The sequence below is a fragment of the Manihot esculenta genome, chromosome 9, assembly GCF_001659605.2.
Source record: "Manihot esculenta cultivar AM560-2 chromosome 9, M.esculenta_v8, whole genome shotgun sequence".
In the NCBI taxonomy this organism is placed as follows: Eukaryota; Viridiplantae; Streptophyta; class Magnoliopsida; order Malpighiales; family Euphorbiaceae; genus Manihot; species Manihot esculenta.
The window spans coordinates 37,799,755-37,818,828 of record NC_035169.2 but is presented as its reverse complement, the minus strand read 5'-3'; the positions used below and the strand labels follow the sequence as shown (position 1 = coordinate 37,818,828).

General features: G+C 36.8%; 2 protein-coding genes across 2 annotated transcripts; one reads left to right on the top strand and one right to left on the bottom strand.

Annotated features, from left to right (window-relative positions):
• Nucleotides 1–1,059: 1,059 nt before the first annotated feature.
• LOC110612975 lies at nucleotides 1,060–3,583 on the top strand. Its single transcript, XM_021753853.2, has 5 exons — nucleotides 1,060–1,668; nucleotides 1,949–2,398; nucleotides 2,503–2,815; nucleotides 2,896–3,021; nucleotides 3,267–3,583. The coding sequence occupies exons 1-5, from the start codon at nucleotides 1,267–1,269 to the stop codon at nucleotides 3,278–3,280; spliced, it is 1,305 nt and encodes a 434-aa protein (XP_021609545.1). The 5' UTR covers nucleotides 1,060–1,266; the 3' UTR covers nucleotides 3,281–3,583.
• Nucleotides 3,584–16,851: 13,268 nt separating this feature from the next.
• On the bottom strand, nucleotides 16,852–18,804 carry LOC110613332 (UPF0481 protein At3g47200). The gene is made up of 2 exons (XM_021754407.2): nucleotides 18,051–18,804; nucleotides 16,852–17,957 (listed from the first exon to the last, which is right to left on the bottom strand). The coding sequence occupies exons 1-2, from the start codon at nucleotides 18,621–18,623 to the stop codon at nucleotides 17,139–17,141; spliced, it is 1,392 nt and encodes a 463-aa protein (XP_021610099.1). The 5' UTR covers nucleotides 18,624–18,804; the 3' UTR covers nucleotides 16,852–17,138.
• Nucleotides 18,805–19,074: the final 270 nt, after the last annotated feature.

The following is a 19,074-nucleotide window of genomic DNA, read 5'->3' as shown; positions in this document are numbered from 1 at the left end:
ATATAGATAAGGATTTTTTAATCCATTAGTTTTTTTTACTCCATACACGACGAATACTTGTCTTTTCTTATACCTACCCATCCAATTGTTTAGATCTTAAAGTATTAAAAAATTATTATTCACATAAAATACATGAATACCTTTTGTGGTGTGCATAGGATATAAAACTTTATATTGCATATTGCTGTCAAAACGTGTACAGTTCGGTTCGATTCGCACTCAAAATAAGTCGAGTTTAAAAAGTTCGTTAAAATACTGAATTTTAATATTTAGATTTGGTCAGCCCATAAACGGATGCGGATAATATATTTTTCTTTAAATATTTAAATTAAAAATATAAAAATTAATTAAATTCACATTATTAATTAAAATTATATATTATACCATGAAAAAAATATAATTAATAAATATATTTTATATTTTATATTTAAAAAAATTAAATAAAACTTATTAAAATTATATAAATAATAAAATAAACTTACTAAAGCTATACAAAATAAAAAAAATATCAATCAATATATCTTTTTTTTAAATAAACAATATTTAAATTTTATTTGAAAATTAATATATTTTTTCTATTTATTTTTTAATTGTCATTTTCATTTTAATTTTTATTTATAAAAAATTAAATTAATAAATAAAATAATATTATTTTAATATTTTTAAAACAAATAGTCTGTATATCCATCCATTCAGTCTACACAAATTTGATTAAAAACGAACCAAATAAAAAATACTCATTTTAAAGATAATCTCAAATTCCTTATTTAAATTTGAAAAGAAAGACATAGGGATACCGAACTATCTGCGTTAAACCCGTTTTAACAGTATTAATACTGCATACTTGGATTGCCTAAGCGAGGGAAATGATTGAATGCTTCAGACAAACAGTCAAACACGCAGCAGAAATTACTTGCCCCTCAAGAACCCTGAAAGGCACAAACTTTATTTAGCAGGGCAGCAGCATGTCAAAATTTGCAATATCGATACACATTTGCTATAGACTATAGGCAATACATATGTTTTCTATGCAGGGTCCCACAATCTGCACCATCAATCATGCCCATTTTTATATTAGGCATTATTAGTGGAGTACTTGTTTATGAAGGAAATGAGGACTGACTTCGAAGTTGGAACCTTTCTCTTCTATGATTGAATTTTTTCCCCTCTCCTTCTATTCATGCTTCCAAGTTCCCCTGTCTACGGGCATGCTAATGCTTCTTGCACTCAAGTTCTAAGTCTGAGTTGGACAAAGTTTCCAAAGCTATGGAAAAAGAAGGAGAGCCTTTTACTTCCAGTAACAAAAGCAATTTGTGGTTCTTCATCGATGAAGGGACTGAATTGAAAAGCTTGACAATATGTCTCAACTGGGTATTCCAAGATCAACCTAATATTTGGATCACTGCTCTCTCATGGTCCATCTTCTTGCTTCTGGCGATCGGTGTTCCTATCGTGTCTCACTTCGCTCTTTTGTGCTCAAATTGCGATTCAAACCACCAGAGGCCTTACGATGCAGTGGTGCAATTATCTCTCTCGACATTTGCAATAGTTTCATTTTTTAGTCTATTTTCTTGGTCTCGCAAGTACGGTGTAAGAAGATTCCTCTTCTTGGACAAATTGGATGATCAAAATGAGAGGATTCGGCGAGAATATAAACAACGGCTCCATGTATGCTTCGTCTTCCAAATTTTTTTCTTTCTGCTCCGAATTTACCTATGCCACATGGTTCTTGTCGGTAAACAAATTAATATAAATCTAAGTTTCTAAGAGTTGATACGAAGGTGTGAGTTGAAATTTTGGTGCCATCAATAGCTTCTTTACCAGATCTGGAAAAATCAATTCTAATATTCATTAATTTAAACAACCTTTGGCTTGAATTTGGCATATAAAATCGATTTACTAATTCTATGTTCCTTGATTGATGTGCAATTAATAACCATACTTGCAGAGATCAATGAAGCTGCTCTGCGTTTTTGTCCTCCCCTGCTTTGCTGCAGAGAGTGCCTACAGAATATGGTGGTATGTCACAGGAAACACCCAAATACCCTATTATGGGAACATGTATGCCAGCGACGCAATTGTGTGCATATTGCAGCTATTTTCATGGGTGTATCGAATATCAATTTACATCCTTGTCTGCATTCTCTACCAACTGATTTGTTATTTGCAAGTACTTAGTCTTGAAGAGTTTGCTCAAGTCTTTCAAACAGGAAGTGATGTGGGTTCAATCCTGAGGGAGCATCTCCGAATCAGAAGAAATCTTCGCATCATAAGCCACCGATTTCGAAGGTTCATATTGCTGTCTCTGGTTTTGGTCACTGCAAGTCAGTTAATGTCATTGCTGGTGACCACCCGTTCCAGTGCTCAGAACAACATCTTTGAGGCTGGAGAACTCGCGGTATCTGTTTTTAAATGCAGACTATAATAATTCTTAGCACTTGGTAGTTATATTCAAGGAAAATCGACTGATAATCCATACTTCCTGTCTCACTGTGAGGGCAGTTATGCTCCATTAATCTGGTGACGGGGCTCTTCATATGCCTGCGAAGCGCTACAAAGATCACCCACAGAGCACAATCCGTGACAAGCCTTGCTACAAAGTGGCACGTATGCGCCACAATCAACTCTTTTGATGATATAGATGGTGAGACTCCACTAGATCAGACTAGTGCTTGCAGCCACCAAGTGTTTCCTGTGGACATCGATTGGGTTTTGGATGATGAAGATGACGATGGAGATGAAGATACCGATAATAGCACCAAAATGGTACCAATTTTTGCTCATACAATCTCATTCCAGAGGAGACAGGCCTTAGGTTAGTTTCCTAGTGGGAAACGGGAACGGATCTTTGAGAATATTTATTGTAGATGACTAATCATCCAACAATTTTTGCAGTGACATATCTGGAAAACAATAGGGCCGGCATGACAGTTTATGGGTTCATGATGGACAGAACATGGCTCCATACTGTATTTGGGATTGAACTAGCTCTACTCCTCTGGTTGCTCAACAAAACAATAGGTATTTTCAAATATATATATATATTTATATTTTATACTTATGCCTGTGCTTGTGTGAGTGCATTGTAATATCTCAACATTTTCCATAGAGATGGTGTAATTTCATCAAGATCAACACGGTAATACCTCAGTTGGATTTTGAATGTTGAAGTTGAATGCAAATCTCTAGCACCAAGTTTTATACTTTTATATTTAAAAAAAAAAACAAAAATGTAACTTTTTTCGCTCCTTTTTTTTAACACTCAGTGAATTGGACATGAAAGAGGCAATAATTCAGTGACACAAGGGAACTATTACATTTGGCAGCACTAAGGCTACATTGGCAGCACTAAGGCTTCATTTGGCTAATTATTATGGGTAAGACTATCACGTTGTATGTATACTTAAATGAGTTCATTTGTTTTTCCTTTTTGTTAATATGTGAACTCTTAAATCTCTGCATACCTTGTGAATCGTTGCCATGGTTTTGTGAAATTAAACAAAAGGCCATTGGATTGTAATGAGTTTGAGGTTTGCCTGTATTTTTCTATTGCCAAATGAAAAAGGCATATTTAGGCGTGTTAGTTATTATGTCGTTGGTTTCTGGACCACTGATAAATGCTGTCATCTTTTATTTAAGTTTTTTCATATGGCGCACTGGACATTCTTGGGAGACATGAATCCCTCTTGCACGGTCACTCAATTGTTAGTCCTTTTTTTCTCTTTGATGAAAGAATTGTTAATCCTTGAACTTTATAAAGAAAGGGAATATATATATATATATATATATATATATATGTATGTATGTATATTGAGACTAGCCCTTAAAATATTTCTTTTGGCGGTAACATGTTATCCTTTTAGAAGACTAATAATCTTTATGGCAAACAAGCCCTAAATTCTGAATTCTGCACTCTACACTCTGAATCCTCAAGTCAGCCTAAAGTAAATATAAGTAATCCTGGTAATCAATATTATGCAAGCTAACAATGAAGCTAAAAGATAGAATATATTCACAAGAGTTACAAAAGAAAGAACCGGTCATAAAAATTTATAATTAGACTACTTTTTTAGACTACTTTTTTATTAAAGGTACACTTTCTCTGGAAGAGTATTAAGAATAAAATTGTTTGTAGCCCGAGTCTAACTCTAAATCTTGAATTAATTTATTATAATACATTAATTAATTAATTTACTTTTTATTAGTAAATTAAAATAAATAAATATTAGTCTTTAATTATTTTAATAGTAGTTGATGACTGTTAGGCCTTTGATATTCGAGTTGCAATTGAGCCTACATAGAAAGGTTAGGTCGTAACCTCATCAAAACCCAAATTGTTAAGGTCTGTCCTCTAGCACGCAGTTCAGGTCACGCTTGGGCAAATCGAGTAGAGCAGGACTCGAGTCCAATGGAGAGGGTTTAGCTCAAATGATTTGATGGGTCAGTGGAGAACAGATCTCTATACATCCAAAATCATATCAACTCAGGCACCGAAGTGAAATTCCTACTTTAAAATAAAATTTGTGATAATAGGTAAGCAGAGTCGATCCCACATAAATTGGTAAATAGATTAATTCTATTGAATGAACTGAAATGAAATAAAATAAAATAAAATGTAGAAAGTTTTGAATGTAGAAAAATAAATAAAATCAATTTAAAAGAATAAACAATTTAAATTTAAGGCAGAGAATCAAGATGAGACACATCCAAAGACACATCCAGTTAAAAGAATAATTTTAGTTTCAATTTTTGTGGGTTGATAACAGATACAAAATAATCTCAATTTAATTATTGATAAACCAGTTATAGATGTTGAAAACATTTCAGGTATTTAACCCTTTCTTGGATTTTAAACTAGTCAAGAGAGGCTCGATAACTAACTCTAACTCTTGGGCAATCGTGGGAGACGCTCCTAGAATTTAATTCAATTATTGTATTAAAAATTAAAAGGACCCGATTTTAACTAACAAACGCAAGACGCTCTGTTTATTTAAGTTAGATTATATTATTCCTTAGAAAGGTCTTATGCAACTTAATGTACTACTTATTTCAGTTTAATTAAACAATTACAGATTTAATTAACTTGAATAGCAATATACCATTTTATCAATTGAGCAATGGCGTCTTAATGCGATAACCCACAGAATGATATTAAGCAATAAATACAGGAATAATATAAATACCAATAATAATTGAGAAAATAATAGAATCACATAAATCTCACAACCAATTGAACTAGAACTTTAATTATCTTTTAACTAAAAAGAAGAAACTTAGCCACACATGTTCATGGCTAAAAATGGGAGATAAAAGATGAGATACCCCTAGATACATCAGAATGCCCCATTTTTATAGTGCTAAAAGTCCTAAATACAAGTAGATAAAATCAAAATCAAGTACAACTTGACAGATGAGAGTTATTTATTTGATTCCTAGATTTAAAGCTGGGCTCTGTTCGTCAAGTATATTTATACCCATAACGTAGTCCATAATACAGCTCGTCTGGAAATTAGAGTTCAAATATGACTCTGTTCCTTATCCTTCTATGAATTTGATTGTAGCCACGTTTGATCTCAGAATGTGAATTTCAAATTAGATTTTTCTCTTATTTTTCTCCAATCCTACCAAGATAACAAAATTTAAACGAATCAACCTGTTTTAAACGAAATTAAACTCAATATCTAAGTATTTTGTAATATTAAAGCTGCATAATTATGCATATTATCATGGAGGGAATTAAATAGCCGCCTGACAATGGAAAAAGGGGCAATACGTCCATATGTACGGCTCTGCATGATAATGACATGTGTTACTGTAGCAGGGTGGTGATTACACGTCAGTAAAGGACAAAAAGAAAAAAGAATAAAGGCAGAAAGGATGAGTCATTCAAGGCAAGCTCACATATACATACCCTACCCTTTCCTTGCATAGGATCTCAGATTATCAATTGGCGCTGTCTGTGGGGACGGAGAAAGATCTTTTCATCACCGAAGTTATCATCTTCATCATACCTACTAAGATCCACATGGCTAATCACGGTGAAAACTACACCCAAAACACTCCAAATGACCTGAACAGTGCTTAAGAGGACAATTGTTTTCATTTTTCAGCCCCGCAGCCCCAATGAACTAGCCACCCGTATTGTTCAATCCCTCACCGAACTCGGCAGAGACCATGCCTAGAACTACCCTGCCTGACTAAGAGCTACAAAATATTGCTCTTCAACTCGAAATATTATTTGGGACAAATGTTGCAGTAAAGGGGACTCAATACCCTATTAAATGTACCACCCGTAACTGAAGAATTCAACATTAACGGACCCCAACCTATCCTGAACCACCAAATCCCTCAACAGAGCAGCAGGAGGACAAGTGAAGGAGATGGAGAGGCCAACAGGAGAAAAGAGCCTATAGCTAGAGCAAGAAGCCAAGTGGTAAGGGAACTCATCAAGAACGACGAAGTCGAAAGTTATTCTTCTAAGCCAGCAGAAAGATGAAAAAATGAAGAGTTGGAGAGAAATTACCGCCTAAAGAAGCAGCCAAGAAGAGAAGAAGCAGACGTAGATCAGAAATTAGAAAGGCTGAAGGAGCAGCTCCCGGTAGAACTAGGGGCATGAGAAAACAACCCCCTACTATCGACCTCATCCCCATTCGTGAGATGGGTACAACAAAATACCATTCCCAAAAAGTTCATGGTGCCGCTAATGGCCGCATATGATGGCACAGGGAACTCCCAAGAGCATGTCTTGAAGTACAAGACATTCATGAAGCTTCAGACCCACTCTGATGCTCTGATGTGCAAGATCTTTCCTACCACTCTCACCGGACAGACCCGAGCATGGTTTAATAGCCTGGAGGCGGGGAGCATTAAAAGCTTCATGGACCTAGCCAGCGTGTTTGTCAACAAGTTCATTGCAGGGGTCCCAACAGAGAAAAAACTAGCTACCTAGAGACGGTTAGGGAAAGGAGGAATGAGTCCCTGAGGGAGTACGTAGCCAGGTTCAACTCGGAGGCCTTGCAGATCCTCGAGCTCGATGAGGTCAGAGCGGTGGAAGCCATACAGAAAGGGACCACATCCCCTAGTTTTTCGGCTCATTGTGTAGAAAGCCACCCATTACCCTAGCAGAGCTTATGAAAAGGGAAGAGAAGTACATAAGGCAATATGACGCCTTAACCACTGGTAGATTCACCCGAGAAGCAGGAGATAGGGGGAAGCCGTGGAAGACAAACAACCCAAAAGGCAGGAGCCAAGGCAAAACAGGGGGCCGTAGGCATTTAACAGGCACCAGTGAGAAAGGAAGGAACAGGGACCATACCAACCTCGGATTCCTGAGGTAATCACTCCCTTGAATGTGTCTAGGGCCTAGGTGCTCGTTGCTGTCGAGGACAAGGACTTTATACAATGGCCAAATCTTATGAAGGCCGATGCGAGTAGAAGAAATCCAGACAAGTACTTCCAATATCATAGGACTCATGGCCATAACACTAACGATTGCTACCAATTAATAAATAAAATAAAAAGGCTCATCAAAAGAGAGCACCTCAAGAACTTTGTAAAGAAGCCGAAAGGGCAGAGACCTCAATAGAGCATGGTGGCAGAGAGGCCCCGTAGACAGATAGGGGGACCTGTGAATGATGGCTCCAACGGGACGATCAACATGATCGTGTGAGAAACCAAGGGTCGCATGAGCATAAGGGGGAAGAAGAGAAGCCGGAATGAAGAAGGGAGCAATGCCGAAATTATACAGATAGTGGAGCATTCCCCAGTGACCATCTTCTTCTCTTCGGAAGATGCCCAGGGAGTCTGTTAGTGTATTTGCCCTAGGCCATTATCTTGGACAATTTTATATGTCGTTTTGGTTATTAATAAAAGAGATTTTTATTATCATTATTATTTGTTTGCATGTTACATAATAATGATTAACATCTCTGGTTACTTATTATTATGTTGATAATAATAAAATATAACGAGTATAATTATTGATTGATAATCATGAGATGATTATATATATGTTGATATAATTCAATAATCATAGGTACTTGTTAGAGAATAAAGTATTGGATGGACCCGCATTGAGATCACTACATGGGTTATTGTCATAAGTGAATCTCAAAGTAGTTATGTCTTAATCCTTTGACTTGAAATTACTATAGTTTCCAATATAAGGACTGTTATGTTTTGACATAACCAAACATTGTCTTTAATCGGATAGTCATAAAGGTTATGATTGAGCATAATAGAAATTATGTAGAGGATATTGAACAATCAAGATAGAATTTGTCCCTCTCTTTGAGAGAGATATCTTCTGGGCCCCTCGATAAGTGAGATTGAGAAATGTATGGTCATGCTCAAATGAATTGATAGTGTGATCAATATCATTTGATTTTATCAATCTACTTAGAGATCGAGAAATCACAAGTTTGAACATTATAAATTTGACATTAACCATGACTTATGTTCAAACTAAATATTATGTGACAAAGGGATTAATACATGTTCTATTTATTAGACTTTATTGGACTATCGATCCTCATATTAGCTGGGTAGTCATAATGTCTTGCTAGAGGCCGCTTATAATTTATGGGCCTTATGAGACTGGGCCTATTGCCAATTAATGTGAGCTTGTTGGGTTACACACAAAAGAACGTTATTGATGTGTTATGTCATATTAATGGGCTAAAAGCCCATTAGTATAATTAATAATAATAAAGATGTTATTAGTATTAATATTATTTATTTATTATTATAAGATAATAATATTTAAAAGGATCTGCAATCTATCTGTAACTGTTACAGATAGAGGACTCTATCACATAGATATTTGAGTATCTGCGAGATTGTGATAGTTGGTTATGAACACAATTCTATCACATAAGATATTTGAGTATCTGCGAGATTGTGATAGTTCGTTATGAACATAACTCTATCACATAAGATATTTGAGTATCTGCGAGATTGTGATAGTTGGTTATGAACACAACTCTATCACATAAGATATTTGAATATCTACGAGTTTGTGATAGTGGGTGATAAACACAACTTTTTTACGAAAAGAATTGTGGGAAAACAAAAAGACTTAAAACATATAAAACTCCTGCTGTGAATGTGGAGGTTAACGTTTTTGGAAAAATCGTTTTGAGCTGTAGATTGAAAAGCACATAACTTATCCATCTTTGAGAGAGCTAGCACTCTAGAAGGATAAAAGATATTCGTGTGGATACCATAGCCAGTGTTCGTTGAAAAAGCAGCACCATCAGTCCGCAATAGTATCTTCTTGTCGAGTCTAACAGGTTAGTCTCTTATCCTTCCTTTTGAATTAAACGAAGCACTTGGATCCTGGTAGGGAAACGGAGATTTTTATTTTCCGCTGCGTGTTTTGGGTTGCAGTAATCTCTTGGTTTCCTAACAGTGGTATCAGAGCCAACCTGTGCTCTTCATTTAAGTCGAATATGACATGATTGATGTGTTATATGTGATATAAGTTTGCTAGAATGGGATGGTAATTAAACCGTATAGTTCGTTTTACATATGATGTCAAAAACGATAGATTTATATGTGATATGAATCCATGATATCTATAGGTTTTATGTGAAAAACGTTTTTACAAAGTATACGCACACATATGCGTTACTGTTGTTTGTTAATATGATTAATAAACAATGGTATCATTTTCTGTATAGTCAAGATTATTTGATATGATCAAACAATTACTGATAAGATCAGTAAAATCAATCTGACTGATATGCGTAGCGCCTTAGATATAGTTCCGGCAACAAAATAAACTTTAAGATAATAAGTTTATAACATGTTTGTATGAAATATGTTGTGATTATATGGTGTCTTGGCATAGTGCATAGCATGGCCTTATTGACCTATGAGATTGGTTTTTATAGGATGTAATTTTTAAATACGGCCTGCGTGTCATTTATTTTAATGTAATAGTATAGGCTTTCTTTAAATTTTGTAAATGGAGATCCACAAGATGGAGGAAGAGAAGACTAGTGCTTCTATGGTGATGGTGGAGTTGCCTCCAATGACGAGTAGATTTTATGGTGTGGACAAGCAAGCTCAAGATATAAAGACATGTTCCATTGCTACTAATGTAATAGGATTACACTTAGGTTTCCCCTTATGATCTTCATATTGGTTTGTGAAGATTATTTTAGATTTTAGTCATGCTATGTCACATTTACATATTATGTCATATATTAGTATGTGATGCTATGCATGATAGTTTATATATATATATATACATATAGGATGCTATGATATATAAATGCAAGACGACATAATTAAATTTGAAAGTTGAACCCTCACTATAAAATTTTAAGTTTTAATGCCACTTATGTATTAAATGCCTATCAAGACTAAGATCACCAAAGTGCAGGTTTTGCCAAAGCAAAGTGCTTAGGTTATCTTAGTAAGATAGGATGAGTAATAGTTACTCATTCATTTACTTTTGGTTGGGCTTAATTAGGCTATCAAAATGGTTTTGGGCCTAAGGCATTAGATGGGGTATAACATGCATTTGACATATGATGTCAACACCTCATAATCTAAAAGTTACATTAGATGTAATTGGTAAGGAGTTACCTACTTAAATAACTTAATTCTAAGCGTCATGCTAAAGCTGACTTGGAATTAGGTGAAATATGGATCTTAGCCCACTAAAATATTATTATTGTAATAATTCTTTTTGAGGGTTGTATTTTGGTGGGAGATTATTATCACCTCAATATTAATTTACTAAATTGATTATATTTGCATATTTTATATATCATTATGGCTGCTAATAACAATTCCACTTTATCACTGCGATCCATCCTTGAAAAGGATAAACTGAAAGAAAATGGAATTAATTTTGTTGACTGATTTAGAAATTTGAGAATTGTTCTCAAGCAAGAGAAAAAGTCCTATGTGCTTGATGAAGCTATCATTGAACCACCGCCTACTAATGCTATTAATGCTGTTAAGAACAAGCACAAGAAGCATATGGATGATTCTAATGACATTGGATGTCTTACGTTGGCAACTATGTGCCCAAAACTTCAGAAGGATCTGGAGCACCTTGAGGCTTATGAGATGAGTGTCCATCTCAAATAGGCTTTCCAACAACAAGTTAGGCAGGATAGGTATGAAACCACCATTGCATTGCATGATTGCAAAATGGCTGAAGGTGAATCAGTTAGTGCTCATGTTTTGAAGATGAAAGGCTACATTGATCACCTTGCTAGGCTTGGCTATCCTCTGAGTTTAGAACTCTCCACGGATTTGATCCTACACTCTTTACCTGGCAGTTTTTCTCAGTTTGTCATGAACTATAACATGAACAACATGGAGAAATCCATTCCTGAGCTGCATGGGATGCTAAAGACAACTGAGATGAATATCAAGAAAAGACCTACCCAAATTTTGAATGTCAATAAGGGTAGACCCATGAAAAATAAAGGGAAGCCCAAGTCTAAAGGTGGTAATGGGCCTAAGGGACGAGGCAAGCCTAAACTACAAGCCAAGGCAAAAGTTCCTGAGGAAATAGTTCCTAAGGAAAGAATCTGCTTCCATTTTAAAGAACCAAGGCATTGGAAGAGAAATTGCAAACTCTTTTTGGATGAGTGCAAGAAGAAGAAGAGTAGTGAGACTACGACTTTAGGTATTTATGTTATAGATAGTAATTTATCTATTTCTACTTCATGGGTATTAGATACTGGATGTAGTTCTCACATTTGTACAAATGTGCAGGGTCTCAAAAGGAGTAGAAAACTGAAAAAGGGCGATGTGGACCTACGTGTAGGCAATGGAGCAAGAGTTGTTGCTTTAGCTGTAGGGGCTTATGCACTTGTTTTGCCCAATGAGCTTTTGTTAATTTTGAATGATTGCTTTTATGTTCCTACTTTGAGTAGGAATATTTGTAACAGCCCGGAAACCGAACTGCTACGGGCACTAGGATCCAGATCGACTTAAGGTCGCCGGGACCCGTAGTAAGCCTGCTATCCTGTCTGTGTACCTGTGAAATCCCATACATGATCATACATTTTTGTAAAAACATAAAACTTTTCTTCATTCCAAGACTTAACCTGTGCATGCACGATCTCTGTGCTATAACAATCCCTACTAGAGCTCCTCATTGCTCTAGGCGGATAAAACTCATAATGTTAAGCCTCATATACATACAATGACAATAGGTAAACATAAACTGATCATGTGAATACACAAAGGGATTACAACTCTTATAAGTCAAGCACAAGTCTATACACTGTACACTATCCCTTTACAATACATGTCCACATTAGCTATTACAAAAAGTACTCTTCCTGTACCCTGCTAACCTCCCTCTGAACTCTAAACCTGCACTACTGAAGTTAGGGGAGAGGGGTGAGCTACTATAGCCCAGTGAGTAGAACAGTAATAAAATAACCGGTGATAAAACATGCTCTCATGGAATGCATCACATCACAAGTAATCACATCATCTCGGCAGGACGGATCAAAATTCCCTCTATCTAGGTCCAGCCCACAAAGGAGCTCTTAAGACTGCATCTCATCTAGGGTACCGGAGTACCATGTGCTTGGTCCCCGTAGGGCTGTTCCAGGTCTTTCCTCCGAGGGCTATTGAATCCTCACTATGTCCATACCGTCTCATAGAAGCAATGTACAAGGCGCTATGCCAAGGACAAGGATAGATGCAATGCGTCATATTCGTGTACACTAATGCACTCACCCTATAGCATATTCATGATGCATGAAGCATGATAAAATATTCATTTCTCATATTAAACCATTAAGTTCAGTTCCACTCACCTCTGGCTGACTCTGTGCTAACTCTGCAGGTTCTGAACCTGTGCTCACTGCTGCTCTCTGGGGTTCCTCTGGTCCGTTCCTACACAGGTGGACTCAAATGAGGGACCAAACTAACTCAAGAACATCTCTAAGAAACTCTCCAAAAATCCTCTACAAGATCCCCAAACAATCACATAAAACATGCAAAAGAAAGCTGGAAAGGGCACTTTCGGCGGCAGGTTCGGCGGCCGAAACCCCTCTCCAGAGACGAAACTCATGCATGTTCGGCGGCACCTTCGGCAGCCGAAAGTCTCGTCCAGAGACGAAACTCAACCTTCGGCGGCACTTTCGGCGGCCGAACCTTGCCTCCAGAGACGAAAGTCCCAAGTTTCGGGGGCAAGCTTTGGCAGCCGAAACTGCCTCCACAAGGGGTTCGGCGGCCGAACCTTCCTTCGGCGGCCGAACCTGGTTTTGCCCGCTGGGCAGAACCCTGCTCTGTTTCATGCAAAACTTACCCAAAACTTACTCAACATGCATATCAACTACTCCCAACTAGCACATACCATAAAACATGCATAAAGAGGTCCAAACCTCGCCTCAAACCTCAAACAAATACATCAAATAACACTTAACATGCTTGAACACAAACATCTCCCAAAACCTTCACCTAAACCTAATCAGGCATACTACCCATCAACCTTTCATAAAACCTTTAAAAAGCATCAAAGAAGTTCAGGATCCACCCTTACCTCCTTAAGAACTTGAGGATGAGTGATCCTAACGTGGAGATATGAAGAAAACCTCTTCCAAAGCTCCAAGCTTCAAAACTTACTATTTGTGCTCAAAACCTTCAAAACACACCAAAACTCTTAAAACCCTTGAAAGATTTGGTGAAAAACATGAAAAACATGAAAGTCAACTTGGGAAGGGCTTGAACTCACCTATGGCTGCAAGTGGAGGAGAAATATCCTCCTTCCACCGACCTTTGGCCCCTTAAATAGGTGGCTGGCCAGACCACCTTCGGCAGCCGAACGTGAATCCGAAACCATGCAATGTTCGGCGGCCGAAAGTGACCTTCGGCGGCCGAACCTTTGCTTTTCTTTCAAAACTCATTTTCCTTTTAACACTTTAACACTTTAAAACTCTTAAAAACCCATAAAACCATAGGTCGTACCCTTCTCGAGGGTTCCGACAACCGAAATTCCACCGAACTACAGGAATTCCGATGCCGGACTCAAGCCGGGTATTACTTTTAGTTTATGTTTTGGGCGATAAAGGTTTTTCATTTCTCATTAAGAATAAGAAATGCTCCATTTATAATAAAGATTTACTTTATTGAATTGCAAATTCATATGATGACCTTTATGTCCTTAATCTAGATGATTCTAGAAACAACAATATCTATAACATAACTTCTAAAAAAACTAAGCCAAATGAGTTAAACCCAACATATTTATGCCATTGTCGTCTTAGCCATATAAATAAGAATCGCATATCTAAGTTCCATAAGGATGGTTTATTGGAAAGGAAAGAAGGAGTGATAGAGGATATCAAACCCATGATGTTAGAAATTCTAACGGATGCCATGAGGAGAGTGGAATGTACCTCAGAGCAGAGATTGTAGAGGTGAAAGAGAATAAGTTAATGGAAGCAGAGCAAGAATTAGAAGAGTCGAGAGCAAAATCGAGAGTACGAATTTGAAATGGGTAAAAGCGGATAAAAGACGTTTTAATAAAAGCATTTCTAGAGCCGTGCAGTCATAATTGGAGTTTTTGATTTACCCATCGTTAATCATGAAATAATTAATGAGAAGGTAAAGAGGCACTTAATGACTACTAAACCTCTGATACTCAGACCGCAGTTGAGCCCACGTAGAAAGAACAGGCCGTAACTCCATCAAAACTCAAATTGCTAAAGTATGTCCTCTAGTACGCAGTTCAGACCACATTCGGGCAGGTCGAGCAAAGCGGGACTCGGGCCCAATAGAAAGGGATCTAGCTCAAATGACTTGATGGGTCAGCGGGAGAACAAACCCCTATACATCTGAGATTATGTCCATTCAGGCACCATAGAAAATTAAATAGTCGTCTGATGATAAAAAAGAGGCAATACGTCTATATATACAATTGTGCATGATAATAACATGTACTATTGTAGTAGGGTGGCGATTACACGTCGCTAAAGCACAAAAAAAAAAAAAAGACAGAAGATATAAATCATTCAAGACAAGCTCACACACATATATCCTACCCTTTTCCTGTATAGGATCTCAGGTCAACATAAATTATCATAGATACTTATGATTATCATATTATTCCCATCTTTCTTTTTATATAATAATATATAATATAAAATATAAATTATAGATAAATTATAAATATAAATTTATATAAGATAATAAATATTACATATATATATATATTAAAATTTTATTATAATTTCTAGTTTTATTTTAATATATTTTAAAAAAGTGATTTTTTTTATTTAGAAAAAAAATATTTAAAATTATAATAAAATAGAATTTAAGTAGGGAGAGGATTGAGAATTTTAAATTTAAATAAACTTTATGATTAATTTAACATAAACTTTTTTATCCAAAAAATATAATATAAATTTTTAATTAGATTAATTTTAATAACCAACTAAAAGTTTAATTTATTATAATAATTTTAAATTATTAGAGATATTTTTGACAATTTAATTATTTCTAGGGGTGTGCATCGGTCGGTTCGGTTTGATATCGAATCGAATTGGCCAAAACCAATTTAATCAAATCTTTTAAAATTGTAAACCGAACCGAACTAAATAAGATAAAAAATCGAATCGAACCGAACCGAACCAATTCGGTTCGGTTCGGTTCGAAATCGGTTTTTGATCTTTTCTCTACTTTCATTGAATTATACTATAATTTGGGCCTAATAAGAATGGATTTTAACCTAATATATTTAATTAATCATAAAATCCAATCAATTAATCAACAACTTCTAAACTAATATACTTAATCAAATATAATAGTTAAATTATCCCAAAAACCAGTTAGCTTAATTTCGAAGCAAATTTTTTTGTTCACAAATTTGAAACTAACAGATCATCTGCTTCATATACAGGCTTCAAATTTCAGAGCAAAAGCCGAGATGAGATTCAATCAGCTTTAACTGAACATCAAAAGCCAACAATTTTACTCAGCAAATATAAAGTTCAAAATTTCCTCCAAATGTAGAGGGAATTATAGGAGGCCCAGAAATTGATCCAAACATACATCAAAAGGAGAATGGTGAACAATGGGAATCCACACCCAAATGCAATTCGGGGTAAAAATTTTCTTTAAAACCATTAGAAAAACAAAAGAATGGAATCAATTGAATTTACCTTGTAAGGATCAATAGTTTTCGCCTCTCCAAATAATAGAACCAAAGATAAAACGACAGTCAATGACAATGTAAAGTGCTTGTTCATCTTCTGAAAATCTGCAGTGCGAAAGGGAATGTCCCACTGGGTGGGTGGATGGCCGTGGCTGCGGGACTGAAGACGCGAAGGATGGAGAGAAGAGGCTCTGGCTGGCTTTCGCAAGTGGGTGGGTGGCTGCGGAACTAGTGATTGGGTGGGTGGATGGCCGTGGCTGCGGGATTGAACTGAAGGACGAGAACGGAGAAGGGACGAGAACGGTGAAGGGACGAGAACAGTGAGGAGACTCTCGCGGCCATCAGCGTGCTTCAACTGAGACTGAGGTTTGAGAGAGAGGGAGGTAGGTAGGTGGCTGGCTGTATGCGGGAGCGGGATGGGAACTTGGGAAAGTGACGAAGTGATATAACCCTATCATAAAACGCAGCATTTAAGGCTAATTCGGTCGGTTCGGTTCGACCGAACTATTTTGTCTCTAAAACCGAACCGAACCGACCAATCTGAAATTTTTAAAAATTAAAATCGAACCGAACTGATTTTATTTTAAAACTGAATTAAATTATTAAATCAAATCGGTTCGGTCGGTTATTTCGGTTCTAACCGAACAGTGCTCACCCCTAATTATTTCTCAATTTTTCACGTTTAATATATTTTATATTTATAAATCTAAACATTAAACAAAATATATATTTTATTAAATTTAAATATCATATTTCAAATTCTCACATCCAAACAAAAGTTTAATCCATTCACCATTGATGATATAATACATCACCGCTTGCCCCAGTGACCTTGTGTTGCAAGCCTTAGAAGATTTTATGATTAAAACCCACCTCTGACGTGGTCAACCAAACAAATATCATTGAAAACAGAAATACTAGAGGAAAACAGAATAACCCAGAATTGCAAACCTGCCCGAGATAACAGGTCGATTCCGATTCCCCGACGGAATGATGGGAATCAGTGGCGGGGGTGGGATGAAGGTGGTTTTGAATAAGGCAGAGGAGAGGGTGTGGGAGGAAGCATAGAAGTAGATGGTGATGGTGGAGATTCATTATTTTGGTAGTAGGGATATATAGTATACACGGTTTGAGCAATAGTGAGGGCGAAAAGAAAGACTGCAGCAATAAGAGACAGAATGGCCCAGGGATTTCTGAAATAGGTGTGAATAAGGTTGGCACGCCACTCGTTGCAAGCCTTCTTGCAGTAGACATTGATCTTCTGATGCACAAAATTTAGGCTGCTATTTGGGTCTAGCGAAATATCCTTGGACAGAGAATTGAACAATTTAGCAACAGCTTTGTCACTTCCAATAGCATTTTGGATGATCCCTCTCGAGTGTAGGAGGGCAACATCCCTCTCACTGTCAATTATGTTGTCCATGAAAAAGATATAGGATGTCACCTCATTGCCTGCCCCAACATGGAATCGTTCAAAGGCCATTAAATTCAAGAAGATTGACTCGGTTGCATCATCCACCACAATTACTGGAAGCCTAAGGACTCCACCCCGGAATGAGATGTCTTTCAAGCTTCTAGTTTTACTTTTCTTGAACCGGATACCAGCTTCATTCAGCTCTGTTGCTGACCGGATAATATTATCACCACCTTTACGGCGTTTACCTCGTGATCTGCTGCGGTGTGGCTTTTCCCCACCAACATGATTCTGAAGTAAATTCTTCCTGTATACATCCAATGGATGCAAGCAGTTACCCAGGCATGAGAGAGGAGTATCAGGAAAGCAGAACTTGAGGATGAGATTGTTGATAAATTCTTCATCCTGCATAGAGATGATGATTAAGTTTTAAGGGATGAGAAATCAATAGTTTTACTTATGTGATTCAAGTCCAGTGCATATATATTATACACACACCATTGGTTTACCGCTTTCAACAGCCACCAGCTTGTCAAGAACCAATAATGGCAATTGATTTTCAAGCATCAGCATGTCACGCATGATGTAAGGCATGACATAGAGATTCCCATGATTGCTAAAAATTGGATCATTACGGGCATAGTCATCCAGAGTACGAGTAGCAACGCGTAAGATCTCCAGCATGAAACAGCCATCAAGAATCATCAATTGCAGAAATCTAGTATTGTCCTGCCAAGATATATCAAGAGGATCGTAGGATTCTTTTAAAAGCTGCACTAATCCAGTTAAGGATTCAAAGAAAACTTGTAGAGGTTTTTTCGCTCTTTTTAGAAAATGAAGCAGGGCTCGTTGCTTATGCTCCTCCATTGGCTTCAGATGATCTTCCCCGTGATGATAAGGACCAAATGAGACTGCCTGAGGCCTGTAGGCTTTCTTGTTCAGGTCTGTGACAAATGCAGGTATTTTGTAGGCTGCACGTTTCTTCCAGCGCTCTTCCTCCATGGAATTATCAGCATCAATCATCTTCTCAAGTTTTTCATTGACCTCAATAACCCAGTTTGTTCCCGCCATTGCTCCTAGTTACAACAACACATACCAGAGTGCGCTGATTTGGTTCCACACAATTGCCTCTTTTAAAAGACTGAGACAATGATTTATCAAGCATCCAAGTTTGATTCTATTTAATTTTCATTGCTTCAGAGTCGAGAAAAGAATTTTGCTTGGAATTGGATAAAATTGGCTTCAAAATTACAGGACAAAGAGCTGGCATCAATTCATTGTTAATGGCATTATGGAATAAAAGGTTTCCCTCGTGAAAAAAGGACATGTTTACAGACAGCTGCCTAAGTTACGCCTCTTAAACCAAGGATAATCCTCCCATTCCTTTCTTGCAGAATAAGGTGAAAACTTCGGTCCCAAACACTTCAGTGGCCGTCACCGATACTTTCCCATCTTCAATGAGGAGAATAGTAAGGTCTTCACAACAACATATGCGATGATTCACATAATGCCCTCTGATTAA